The 14,085-nt window shown below is 38.2% G+C and overlaps 2 protein-coding genes across 4 annotated transcripts; one reads left to right on the top strand and one right to left on the bottom strand.

Moving 5' to 3' along the window:
• Positions 1 to 397: 397 nt before the first annotated feature.
• LOC116252831 (rop guanine nucleotide exchange factor 3-like) lies at positions 398 to 6,708 on the top strand. 2 transcript variants are annotated; one of them, XM_050077484.1, is made up of 8 exons: positions 398 to 906; positions 2,011 to 2,356; positions 3,677 to 3,802; positions 4,282 to 4,436; positions 4,528 to 4,602; positions 4,797 to 5,075; positions 5,329 to 5,664; positions 6,217 to 6,708. In XM_050077484.1, exons 2-8 carry the CDS (start codon positions 2,044 to 2,046, stop codon positions 6,448 to 6,450), a joined length of 1,518 nt encoding a protein of 505 aa, XP_049933441.1. In that variant the 5' UTR covers positions 398 to 906; positions 2,011 to 2,043; the 3' UTR covers positions 6,451 to 6,708. The 2 variants fall into 2 exon arrangements, with proteins under 2 accessions (XP_049933441.1, XP_031483254.1); XM_031627394.2 differs by lacking the exon at positions 398 to 906 and adding an exon at positions 934 to 1,182.
• Positions 6,709 to 8,752: 2,044 nt separating this feature from the next.
• LOC116253631 (4-hydroxy-tetrahydrodipicolinate synthase, chloroplastic-like) lies at positions 8,753 to 13,030 on the bottom strand. 2 transcript variants are annotated; one of them, XM_031628560.2, is made up of 4 exons: positions 12,908 to 13,030; positions 11,299 to 11,495; positions 10,128 to 10,211; positions 8,753 to 9,808 (listed from the first exon to the last, which is right to left on the bottom strand). In XM_031628560.2, exons 2-4 carry the CDS (start codon positions 11,451 to 11,453, stop codon positions 8,881 to 8,883), a joined length of 1,167 nt encoding a protein of 388 aa, XP_031484420.1. In that variant the 5' UTR covers positions 11,454 to 11,495; positions 12,908 to 13,030; the 3' UTR covers positions 8,753 to 8,880. The 2 variants fall into 2 exon arrangements, with proteins under 2 accessions (XP_031484420.1, XP_031484418.1); XM_031628558.2 differs by having other exon boundaries at positions 12,781 to 12,969.
• Positions 13,031 to 14,085: the final 1,055 nt, after the last annotated feature.

The raw sequence follows: 14,085 nt of genomic DNA, 5'->3' as shown, positions 1-14,085 counted from the left end.
TTTAACTAATTCTATTAATTAGTTAATTAATTATTTTTTTAGCTAAAAGGGATAAACTCAAGTAACGACTAAAAAAGGCCCCGTTAACAGCGGCGCCTGTGAAGGAGAGTAGGTCCGGGCCCATGACTCACAGACGGCGGCAGGAAATCAGTCATAAAATTACACTTCTGTCCTTACTTTAGCTTGCCCTTACCTGTACCCATTTATTGCGGACCTTCTGCGAGTGCAATTGGGTAATTTTTCGTTCATAATTGTACAATATGGCGAGGCCGCAAAAGTCAATAACAGCTAGAAATTAAAAGCTGTTAAACAGAAAAAGAAAAAAAAAGGAAAAACCCTAATACGACTGGTAGGTCCCGCCAAGGCTTTCCTCCCATATGGCCCGGCCACTCCCTGGATTCCGCCACTCTCTTCTTGTCCCTCCTCCCTCCCTCTCTCTCTCTCTTTCTCTCTACATTTCTCTGCGAATTCAATGGCGGGCTACAGAATGGCCAACTAAGGTTTATGTCTTCCCGCTGAATCTAACGGCTAAGTCTAGCGTCTATTGACCGTTGGCGAGCTCTCTCACTTGGTGCCTGCAAAGAGGATTCTCGAGTGCTTAAGCTCAAGCTCTCTGGCATTTCATTACTCCTTCAACGGCTAAATTTCTTTTCTTTTACGTTGCGACCTTTCGGTTCATTGAAGGCTGAGAAAGAGAAAGGTAGGGTGAAAAATACTTGCTGTTGCGATATGCACCAACGGCTAGTTTATAGTCCTTTGCTGTAGAGGAAGAAGAAGGGGAGGGCAAAGAGGAAGGAAAAAGAAGAAAAATAAAGAAAAAGGATACTTGTTCGTGATTGCTTTTATTGGGAAAGAAGGTGGGGATGGTCACTGGTCGCTGTTCGAATTTGAACTTGATATAGAAAGGTAAAGGGCGCAAAGGAAAGTGACATCTTTTTTTTTTTTTTCAAATTTAACTATCTTATTCTCAGTAGTTCTTTCTTTTGAGCCTTCAGAACCCTTGTGTTTCCCTCCAAATTCCCCCCTTTTTATGTCTGCATGTTTGGAATGACGAAGTTGGTTGCTCAAAGTTTTCTTCTAGCCGAAAAGGACCGGGAGTTCTGTTTGGTACTCTTGAAATGTGATGTTTTTGAGAAGGTTGCGTTCTCTCGGTAGAAGATCAGGGTTGTTGATACCGCCATGGTAATAGATTTGTGGGTCTTGCAAGAGTTTTATTTGGTATTTCTTAAATGTGGTGAAACTTCAGAGAATTCACTTTCTTTGGAAGCTCAGATTGTTGATTCGCGCCATCATAATTTCTAAGCCTCGCTGAGCATGTTAAGATCTGCCTCTCAAGTTCTTTAAGCAAACTTTGGTTTTCCTTAAATGTTATGCATGCTGGTCATGAACGTAGAGAGATTAGCATTGAGGTCTTATTGAGTAATTTGTTAATTTCTCCCTTTTTCCTTGCCCGATTCTGGGATGTTGTGGACAAGGTGCCACTTTGTACTGTAGCACTTTATCGTAAGAAGAAGAGAAAGTAATTTCATCTTCTTTGCACGATTTGTTTGCTTGATTTCGGAAAGTTTGAGCGATCCAGAAATGTAAAGTGTACTGCTATTCTGGCAATTCGTTGTGCGGTTTTAGATACTGTGAAAAGCTTGGAGGAAAATCGAAGTATCTGTCTGAAGCATACTCATTCATGGCCTGCAGCTAGTGTAGACTAAAAATATTTATGGCATAAACTTGCAGATACGAATCATCTATTTGTCTGTAACTGATGGTCCCTGGTGTCTCTAACTTCATTTAAGCCCTTTAGCAAGTTCGCTCTTTAGAAGCCTGCATCTGATCGGCTTGTTCATGTCAGATTCTTTTTTCTTTCTTGGTTGTTTTTCATGACTCGCTAACTTGGAAACCATGTTACTCGTCTTCTATCCTTGTGGTTATGTTAGAAAAGAGAAAAGGGATCTCTGAGAACCACTAACTATTCTAATAATTGGATTTCTTGGGAATTTGGTGTACAAATTTCAGGCTACATTATACAGATCAAGTCCGGGGATTAAGATGGCGTCTTTGGAGGAGAATTATCAACAAGATTATGATATTGCTGAAGGGGAAAAGCTTGATCGTTTGAATACTGATAGTGGATTTTCGGTGCTGAGTTCTGAGGCTTATGGATACAGCAGAACAAATTCACAAACTTCAACCTCCACATTCACTAATGACGATATCAGCAGTCCCGACCGATCTCCTTGGCTAGCCTGGCCAAATCGTAGGTCTGCCAGCAGGGGAGGAGCCAGCTTGATGAGAATGTCTATGAAGCTAAGAGAACGTGTCTTGGATGAAAAATATAGTGAACGACAAGCTGATTACTTTGGTAAAACATATTTCCATATACCTTCTCTAGTTTTTCATAACTTGGTGATTCTGGCTCGCTAGTCTAGGACTTAAGATTTGTCGTGCTACTGGACTTCTGGATAATGATGTTCTTGAAAGAAGTTTCCTAGTGTAAAATAAACTAATATTGAAAACAGTGTATTTCTAAGAAATATTTTGAAGGAGTTAGTGTGATTTCTCATTGTCCTGAGAATATTTCTGAAGAGTTAGGTTGATCTTTTATGTTCATGTAAATTATAATAATAAGAGCTTTTTGTTTATTTCTAGGATATTACCTGATCGCCCTGCAGTTATCAAAAATATTAACTTTGCAAAATAGAAAAGTTTCATCCTCAGACACTGTTATGGCAACTGGTCTCTGCTCAAGTAGCTTCTATTTTTAAATGTTGTGAACAAAGCATATTGAAATTTAGCTTATCTCGTTTAGCTGATTTATTATTACTGCATTACTTCGCATGATCATTTTACAGTGAGACAATCCAAAGGAGAAAAAATTCAAGAAAATTGACTGACTAAAATTTTTATCCCCAAGTGCTGTTACATGCCAGTCTACCAGATATTAACATCTGACCTTCATTGATGGGACAAATTTTCTTCCTTCCAGACATCATAAGTTAAAAGTCCAGTAAAATAATATTCTGTGTTTGTCTATTTCCTACATCGGTAATTTTTGCAAGTTATGTGCTTGCAAGTTATGTGCTTCTCTTGTGATTCAAACATCAAAGTTAAATGCTTAGTCTTTTTTCCTTTTTTTTTTTTTTGCTTACGTTTCATTATTTGCTTTCACAATATTTGCTAAACAACTCTTGGATGTTTGATGGTTGTTAGTTTAGAAGATTTTGTAGCATTCCCTTTTATTTGTCATTGAAGCACTAGCTTTGTGCAGGTAGTTCTAGTTGTGTAAAATTTGCCAAAAAATTGTACTAGTTTACCTGTTTAATTTGCTATCAATAACAGAACTTCACAGGAAAATATCTGTTAAACTTGATGAACTCTTTGAATCAAATGGAACTTGAGCACAACTGATTAGCTTTGTGCAGGTACTCCTAGAGGCCATTGGTGATGGAGCCAAATGTAGGCAGCTGACATCAGCCCCATAAAAGTTCTTTATTGTCATATAACGCGTTCAGTTTTTTTGCTTATTTATATATAGAGGTGCCCTTAAAGATATGAGTGTTCTTAAATTAGTACCCCTCAGCCTAAGTTTCCTGTCTCCGCCATGGGAGGCCATAGTCATGCATTTCAGTTCTATGTGTTGTATATTATTCTTAAATATTACTGTTTATGTTTGTGGCTCCAGAAGAAGAGAAATATGACTTGATGAAAGAAAGGTTCGCGAAACTGCTGCTTGGAGAGGACATGTCAGGTGGTGGGAAAGGAGTCTGCACAGCTGTGGCCATTTCAAATGCCATCACCAATCTTTCTGGTCTAGCCGTCAAACTCTCTTCTGCTTCTTAAGGATTGCATTTTTCTTCTTCTGAAACAACTTCACAGGAAGATGGCAAATTCAAGCTCCTGCTGCTTGTACTAGTTGCTTAAGTTGCTAAGCTAACATGTTGTTTGTAGACTTAAAACTCTTTGATTTTAGATTTCAATTAGGACATTAGCCACTTGAGCATTTGATTACTGTAGGTTCGCTTAGAGCCATTTGAAGCTCAACTGATAAGTGAGATCGGTTATTAACAGCAAAAAAGCCTCTAAACCCTGTTTTGGCATCAAAATTATTTTTTTCTTATGCAGACTGCATTCCGTTTGATGCATATTTATAAAGATGATGTGCTTGAATATGGTAGCCTGACAACTCCATTACTCAACATTTCCCTCCATATTGCTTACATTGCATTGTATACTTTTCATATACCTTTTCCGGAAGTATAGAGTAACTATGAATTTTGTTCTGTACAGCAACTGCTTTTGGGCAACTCTACAGGTTGGAACCTCTAAATCTTGAGAAGAGGTTGATGTGGAAAAGAGAGATGGAATGCCTCCTGTCAGTTTGTGACTACATAGTTGAATTTGTTCCTGACTGGCAAGATCTTCCAGATGGCAAAAAACAAGAGGTAGTAAGTTGCAGAACTAGTTTTCAAGAACTTCCATCAACAAATGTTTACAAAACTGTATTCTCATCACAGAGTTGTATTTCTCTTGAAGGTGATGACCAGTCGACCTAGATCAGATATTCTGATGCATCTTCCTGCACTTCAAAAACTGGATACAATGCTTCTTGTAAGCCACATTCACTCCATATTCTTGCTGAAAATGGTTTGAAATTCTAAAGGCATACATGGTCTCAAAATGAGTCAATAATTCAACTTCAGTTCTACGATACATTTATATTGCTTGATTTCATAATGCAGATGCTATATGCACACAACACACACACATGTATGTTTAATTTCTAATTTCTTTTTCTTAAGCAGGATATCTTGGATAGTTTTAGCAATGCAGAGTTTTGGTATGTAGATCAAGCAAGTGTGCCATCTTATCATGAGACAGGGCAAATGACTCCTAGACAAGAGGAGAAATGGTGGCTCCCAACTCCAAGAGTTCCTCCTCGTGGCCTCTCAGAGAAATCAAGGAAGCAGTTGCAACACAAACGTGACTGTGCAAACCAAATTCTTAAAGCTGCCATGACCACCAACAGTAGCATTCTTTCTGATATGGAAGTTCCTGAATCATATCTGGAGACTCTACCGAAGGTTTGTTCTTTTGTACGTGTAGATTGCTACTTGTGCTGTATGATGAGAAACAAAAATGCAGGACTTATTTTAGAATGATGAGAATAAAGATACTTGTGCTGTATGAATGATCAGAATAGAAGTAGATGACCTATTCTTTGCCACATTTGTAACTTACTTTTTCGGAATTTGTGAATTAGCTGGATTCTTAACAAGACTGTTTGAACAAGTGTTGGTCTTGTAACATGCACTCATGCTCTTGACATGTGTGCAGACTGGGAAAGCCACATTGGGTGAATTTATCTACAAACACATTACGGATCCAGATCATTTCTCCCCTGGTCATATTCTTGGTTGTGTTGATTTATCATCCGATCACAATGCTCTGGACATTGCGAACAAAGTTGAGGCTTCAATATATGTATGGAAGCGTAAAGGTTCTCTGACTTATTCTAAATCTTCTTGGGATATGGTGAAAGATTTAATGGTTGATGGAGATAAAATGGAGATGCTCATTGACAGGGCTAAGAGCTTGCTTCTTTGCTTGAAGCAGAGATGCCCTGGACTGTCTCAGACAAGTTTGGACACAAGCAAGATCCAGTACAATAAGGTAATGAAGTCACATCATTCTTTAGATTTATTACAATGTTGCTGTGTAGCTATTAGTTACTGTCTCATGTGGCTCTGGTTGTTGGATTGCACCAAATAGATTCATCTTAAGTCTATAAGCGGCACTTGTCCAGCTGTGTGAACTTCAGGCCTGTTCTCCAGAGAAAGCAGTGAACCTTGACTCTTCTCGTGCTTAAACACCCGTTACTTGACTGATTTGTTTCATAAATGACAATCAACTGAAACTGACCACTCAAAATATTTCGCCTTGATTTAATAATTATCCCTAGAGGACTGTCTGATGCTGTACCACACAGTTCACCATGCTAGCGTTGGGCAGAGTGAGTTGAATATTTTCTTTTAAATACCATCAGTTCTGGGACTCAAACCAATGACAGTTCACCAGCACTGGGCAGAGTGAGTTGAATATTTTCTTTTAAATACCATCACTTCTGGGACTTAAACCAATGATTTATTTTCTTGATAGTTGCCAGTTTGCCATTGTATCTGACATTCATTGACTCTCACTGACTTTCTGCGTTCCATTTTGTAGGATGTTGGGCAAGCAGTTCTTGAGAGCTACTCTAGAGTCTTGGAGAGTCTGGCATACAATATTGTCTCCTTGATAGAAGATGTGATTTATGCTGATGACATAGCCAAGCACTGTACGGCAAAGCTTTTGAAGGCAACACCATCAGATTCTCCAAATATTCTGGAAGTTCAAGGGGGTAATTCACCACAAGTTTCTGTATGTTCATCATTTCACGAGCTTAAGCTTACTGACTGATTGCTTAAAGCTTGAAGCAACTTAAATGAACAGTGACTAAAAGGTACTGATGTAGTTAGTTACAATCACCACCACTGAGAGTAGTGGTTTTTGGGTTAGTGACAAAAGAATGTTTATGTAACATGTAGTTGCTGAGCTGTTCTTGCAGCCAATCTAATCCAACTTCTAATGTAGCACCACTGTGTCAAATACCACTGACCAGTTGCGCATAAGTTTGAACTTCAAATTTAACAGTTAAGTCTAGCAACTGGTTCTTGATCTGCTGTTAAGGAATAGCAAAGAGTTGCTGATGGGTTTTGTATATGTTCCACTATCTTGGTTTATTGTGATCACCAGTTAAAAGTATCACTAACTGATTTGCTAAGTGACGATTGAAAAGATGTTTAGAAATGTGGAAATGTGTACACTGAAGCTGACATCTGAGACATTGGAAAATGTGAATAAAATCATAAAAAGCATCTCACATAGCACATGCGACTGGATCCTATTATGAATTGTCTCAATGCCCAGCCATGTTTTTCGTATCCCTTCCCGACGTTCTCAGTTTGCAAGTTACATTAGTCTGGTATTAGCGAAAAAAGGGTAATGATTACTTTCACGAACGATACTGAAGAATCACGAGTTGTGCTCTTTTTTTATATGTATAACCTGCGATGTTAGAAAAGCTTATGAAATCACAAGGTGAAAAGTAGAGTTGGGAATTTAACCAGGTAGCTCATGGCCTGAACCAATTCAGCTCATACCGCACTTGATTTAACTTGGTTCAGCAGGGTAGATTTTAAATTTTTTTGTCAATTCGTATTGATTCATGAGCAAAATCAACTTTTCTTAACATCAAACTCGAGCTTGAATAAGTTCGTACTCGGGTCATTGTATAAAACGAACTGTTCAAGCTATGTTCATTATCAGTTGACTCAGTCTCGAGTCACCAGGAACATCAATAGGGTTTGAGCTATTTAATAAATTAAGCTCGGTCCGTTCATGAACCTGAGTGAAAGGGAATTCTGAAAGGGAGCCAATTCTAGGTGTTGAAACACCCTTTTCGGCTTTCAAAAGGCAAGATTAACAGTCTTCGCTTTGTTGAACACGATACCATTTCTGAAGGTTGCAGGGGAAATATTTCGAGAATTTTTCCGTATTCATACAAAGTGAAGTTGAATGCAAGTGGGCCTAATCCTTCAGCTAGGAATCCAGAAGTAGAACCTGTGGATAATCTCTTATTTTCTAAGTGAAAGCTCAACTAAATCTGCAATTAAAAAGACAAATGATTATTTTCCCTAAAATTAACATTAACTGCATATACAAAAAAAAAATGTTTTTTTAAAATAATTTTGTTTTCATTAGTTAAAAATATTAAAATGCAGGTACATTCTTTCATTACCCGGGTCGTACGTGTCCTCAATTCAATTCCTGAAGTTATTAATCTAGACTACTGCAAACACTATCTGTGTGATACTGAGTTGAAGGATGTACTAATAAATCATATTGAGTTGAAGGATATGATTGAAGGATGTACCAATAAATCATATTGGATGTACCAATAACTCATATTGAGTTGAAGGATGTACTAAGTAAGTCCTCCAAATGATGATAGCTTGCCTCTTACAAACGGTCAAGTACACTCTTTTATTAAGTTTTTTTTCACATTTTTCATGAGAAACAATACCCTAAATCTGATGATATTGTTGGAATATTGAAGGCTTTTCAATTTTGAAGGAAACCCTTTCGGAAAAATTCATTTACATGTCTAAAACTCTATTAAAAAATAAACTGGAGATGCAAAAATTTTCTCGCGCTCTTATACTATATGTAAATGATTCCGATCACGAAAAGGTACAAAACTCTCATCTTTAATGGCCATTTATTTTGTAAAGAAATATAATTGAAATACATTCGAAAAATTACAAACATATTGTTTTTTCAATTGTTGTATTTTACGTATTACCAGAACATTTATCGGCCAAAACAAGGCAAAAAGTTGGAACTAAACTTTCAAAGGAAAAAAAAAACTAAAAATAAATAATTAATAAGGATATCCCAGGTTTATCTTAAGCTGCCAATATTCGTCTTCCACGAGACTTACAGTACCAGTAAAGCCATTCCGGAGAATTGAACCTAGCAGAGACTCAGAGAGGCGTCGTGCTTGTCTGCTCAGCTAATTCCGAGATAAGCTCACAAACTGCAAAGGCCGTATAGAAAAACCAACACTAGCAGCAATACGGGAGGTGAATCCCATCGTGAAGTCGGGTGGGTAGCTGATAAAGGTACACTGAGGGCCAAAGTAGTTAAATGCCAACTGCAATTATCACCAACTAATGAGATTCATTGATCTGATAAAAGTACAGGACAGCGGCAGTAAGTAAATGGGCCATCAAAATCCTACAGATGCCATCACGCCAACAACACAACTCTTCGGCTAAGGGTACATCATCAGTACCTGCCGATCAAAATAAAATCTTCATCATCAAGAACCTGAACAACCTTTTCACCTACAAAATGCTCTCTGCCTATATCCCTTACAATATTGACAAACTCTAACCTTCTGGTTAGAGGAAGAGGTACATAAGGCAACCTGAAAACCGGCCTTATCACGCCCAGCTGGGAAAGAGCAGTGTTCAGGGCAATTGGGTTGGGCTCACAGAACAGCCACTTCATCAATGGCAGAAGCTTCTTTTTTAGAGCTTCGTTCTTCCCCTCGAACATGAGTTGATGCATCAAACCAGGTACCAGATTGCTAGTAACTGATATGACTCCAGTAGCTCCACACTCCCACTTGGCATCATGACACTCGTCATCATTACCACTCCAAACAACCACACCCTTGTTTGTGTACTGTGCAATGCGATCGTTTCCCATGCACTCCTTAATCCCAGCCATATTCTCTCGCCTAGCAAGTGCATTTATCACATCAGGAGGAATATCTTGGCCAGTTCTTGAAGGCACATTGTAGATAATGGCTGGTCCCATGGAGAGAACACTCTCAAAATGAGAAAGCAGGCCCTGCATAGATGTCTTTCCATAATAAGGGTTGATATGAAGAGCTGCATGCATGCCAACAGCAAAACCCTGCTCTGTCGCACGAATTGCTTCCCTGGTTGAGTTACTACCAGTATTGCCAATTACTTTGATTGTTCCACCAAAGCAATTGACAGTGTGAGCAATCAGCATAATATGTTCATCCCAACTCATAAGGTGCCCTTCACCAGTTGTGCCCCCAACTATGACAGCCTCGGCACCATTTGATATCTGCATGTGCATCAAAGAGTCATAAGCTTCCAAGTCAAACCTCCCATCAGGCAAATATGGTGTCTTGATGGCAGTGATCAATCTAAGCTTCACAATGTCATCCACAGATGTCCTGAAAAGCACAATCTGAACTTGTAAGAAAAAATCTAAATTACACTCAGTATAAGAAAAGTTTATTTGCAACCGTACAAGCCAATGGAACGGTTTGGCATCTGATCTAGTTTTCCCCTTGCAGGTGGTCTGCATTCCTATTGTTCCCCTATATGCTGGATTAGTAGAAATTCTCATGAATGACATAATTATTGCACAAAAGGCGAATTTCACCAACATAAAAGAAGTTGAGAGAGACAGACAGAGAGATAGAGAGAGAGCATTTCCATAGTCCATAATGCACGCTATCTAATAAAGATGAACAAATAATCTACACACACCTGTTTTTCACTTCAAGGCTGCGCATTGGAAGGTGCAAATCAGTAGCGAGAGCTGCTCTTGGAGATTTCCATTTTTTCCTTAAACTGAAGAATCAGAAAAGGATTAATAATTACCTGGAAGGTCATGGTTTACTAAATAAAACTATCCAGCATAGAGAGAAAATGAGCTAAGTTTGCAGCATGCAAGAACTGCAGATCACAGTCATCAATGCAGTAAATAGAGCTGGTATAACTATTAATGAACAAGTAAACATTACTTGCAAAAGGGCATAAATATATTCAACTGAAAATCAAACCACAAACAACAGCTCTTCCATTTAATGAGTGAAAAGGAAAAGAATCTAAACGCGTTCATAAACCAATTATTTTGGAAAACATATCTACATTTAGAAGTCCACATTAACAATATACAATTACACGTGATATGATGAACACCCATTCCCTTCTTCAATAATTTATCTAATTAGTGTCTCAATAAAAGCTAAAGCAATGGACTCATAAAAATTTTCCCATTAACTTATTTTGTTTCTTCCCAAAGAACCCATACCCAGTTGAAAAAGTGACGAATAGTCATTCAGCCCAAATCGTTCAAACCAAAATTTACCATTATGAGATTTGTTAACCATCTCCAATAGAATAAGCCACCCTCAATGTCTAATCAATCTATAAACATTCCATTAATCAGGATACACATAGATCCCCTATCGTCACATGGAAGCTATCTTTAGAAAAGAAAACAAATATTGCCATCACAAGTGGAGCTTTCCAATACACCGTACAAAGAAAACTGGATGACAAAGACTAGAAAAACGTAAAAAATATCACTGTAGTAGACGAACCTCAAATTTCTAAAATGAATTAGTTCACCTGATAGACCAAAGGATTTCATGTAACACATAAAGTTTGTCGTTTAACCAACTTAAGATCACCTGTATATAACAGTACCACAGGACTGAATAGACAAGTCTGCCAATTTAGCTAGAGTGGGCTAGCAACAAGTATGCACACAAAAATAAAAAGCATGGGATTTGCTCTTAGAAGAGAAGAAAGAAGACACAGGAACACATATGAAAATGGTTGGGACAACATATATTTGCATAAGGTAAAACTGCTAAATACTTCCATATAATAAGGCAAGAGAAGCAGTTGGAAAGTTGGAGCAGCTTGGCACCTGACAGCTTTGGAACATGTAGTATTTGCCCCTGCAACCGCAGCTGGAAACTCAATGGCACTGCAAAAGGATGGAGCAGCACAAATGGCACTTTGATGCAGGTCCCCATGCCATACTTGAATCAAGCAATTGTTGGAAGAAATATGTGAAATCATGGTTCACAAAAAAAAGTATATTTTCAAATGGCAGGAAACAGCCTGCAGTCAGAGAACTCAGGGTAAGCAATAGTATTACAAATGCTGCACTAACGGCATTTTTCCTAGCATCTGAATCAGATAGCAAAATTATTAAAAACTAAAGCAAGAAAAGCCAAAATATTCTTCTTCAGACTATTAGTCATTCACCAGTCCTGCCACTCATGATATCAAAAATTCTATGAAAGAAACTGATGAAGCAAAATAAACTAAAGGAAGCCTTCCAAAAACTACCCCATTAAGAGTTAAAACACTTTGTTACTGCACTTTAAGATATAAAGACAACATAGAAGTTACACTCATCAGTGTCTCAACCTAGCTATTTAAAAACTTCCGCTGCATTTACATTCATACAGGAAATGTCATATAGTTATTTACAGCCTGTCAGAAAGTTGAATAATACCATCGCATTTGAGAAAATGAACAGATCCTTGTCTAACTGCAAGTCACCCAGTCTGGTAAACCGTTAAATATTAAATCTACTCCACACACGCACATATATATGGAATGTGTAATAAGCATTAAGCATTTTCATCAAAACAAATAAAATTCGGTTTACGTTACCTATTTCATATTTATCAACAGCTTCTGTGATGGAGAAAAATGCCATCACTAAATATGACTTTGAAACTGAAAGTTTTTTAGAAGACAAGAAAGCAAGCAAAAGAAACGGAAAGAGATGCACAAGCAGAGATGACATTAATGACAATGAGACTTCATCGGCAACTATTAGTAATATCATCTAATACAAGCAGATAGATCGTGCAATAGGACTAGCATTCCAAGTGTGAGGCGTAAAGCTCGGAGAAAGCATCATTCTAATTCATCTCACAGAGGCGTAGCCATAACCATACCAAGTAAAACCTTTGGCTCAAACCTACACAGTTAAATAAAACGATCACACAATACAATATTCATAATAGGAAACAGCGCATACCGCCATAGAGTCAAACGGAGCAAACACTGTACACAAGGTCACGGGATGAAGCACATGTCCTCTAGAAAAAAAAAATAATAATAATAATAACAGAGAACAAAAGCATCTAGCACGGAGAAAACACAAGAACCAACAGTCTTAGAATCCACCATCGTGCACTGAACTGAATTTGGTGCCCTTACAATCGCGTTTCTTAGGAAAATCTACATAACGGCAGAAAAGCTAAATCGTTAAAACACTTCTATAACGGAACCCGTCACACACTTCCATCATAAGACCCAGTGGAAAAGAACATAACATGCCATCAGAAAACAACCAATAAGAGATACTATCCATGAGAGAAAGAAAGACCTTGTCACAGATGGGAGGAGAAATGGCGCAAGAGGAGGTGACGGTGGTAGGCTATGGCTGAAATAAGGAAGAGGGAAGAGATTCAAAACAATGGGTACGAGACCATCTCGGGCCTCGTCATGCTTACCGCCTATCGCTCATCAAGCCGCTGCGGTTTTACTAAACGTTCAAGAGTTAGACGGTCTCTTTTCCTTTACTCGTCGGCACCGTGGCTAGGGTTGTCGTGTCTGCTAGCTGCGGGACTGCGAACGGTTCGGATCTTATCCCGAAGGAAAACTAGAACCGCTCCCTATAATGGCGTCCCACTAGCGTGGGGACTAAAGAATCCTGACCCATATGGGTTTGGTTCGAGTCAGAACTGGTAAAAGTTGAAATAAAATCCAGAAGTGAACCTTAATTTTTTAATTTTTTAGGAGTGGGGAGAGTGATACTTAAATCCGAATAGAGGTAAAACATTCATTAACTAAGTACCATACACCTACCATTGAAGTTCATAATAATAACATTCCTTGAAATCGAACTAACAATTAAACTTTCGCAGGTCCATTAATCTAACTAACTATACTATGCCCTTCGAGCTAAAAGGATCCATCAATACAAGTATCTGTCAACTTACCTTACCTTAATAAGTGTCACCTTAAAATTAAACCGGACAAGGCAAGTGACCATTTGTTCACTACGAGGCCTCCCAAATAATTTGAGGAAAGTTTGCACTTAGGAGCTACCATTTAGCCATAAATTAGAAAAGGAAAAAGTTATTTTTGATTTGCATAAAACTTTAACCTTAGGGCCTATTTGTACCAAAAACTCTTAAACTCAAGTTGAATGATCAGTCAACTTGAAAAACATGGGGTTGCTGGTGTTTACCATCCACATTTGAAGGCTTGAAGCTCGAGCTAAGGGTATTGGTGCAACGGTCGAAAATAGACGTAGAGATAAAAAGATTGAGGGAGAACTTCTACTTTTCTTCTTTTCTTTTACAAAGAAAAAACCAACGTTCACGACACCCCAAAAGACAAAGACAAGGCTACATGTTCATTAGGTTCACGACACCCCAACGTTGGCTCGAGATGCACTCTCAGGCCTATTACTTAATGATAAAGTTGGTCCAGAGGTTTTCTTCCCAAGGGGCATTAATAGAAGGCCACACGTTCGTTCAGATATGATATGGATCTTGGGCTTCGAACTCTGACTTGTTTCAAAAAAAGAGTTTCTAACTCAAGATGATAATGTTATAAAATGCAGACTTTGACGTTTCGGCTGATACAATACAGAAGCTTGTCTGGTAGTTATCTGCAAAAACAG

The sequence above is a fragment of the Nymphaea colorata genome, chromosome 4, assembly GCF_008831285.2.
Source record: "Nymphaea colorata isolate Beijing-Zhang1983 chromosome 4, ASM883128v2, whole genome shotgun sequence".
NCBI lineage: Eukaryota > Viridiplantae > Streptophyta > Magnoliopsida > Nymphaeales > Nymphaeaceae > Nymphaea > Nymphaea colorata.
Note: the sequence above shows the minus strand (reverse complement) of the source record. Positions and strands in the feature narration are given on the sequence as shown.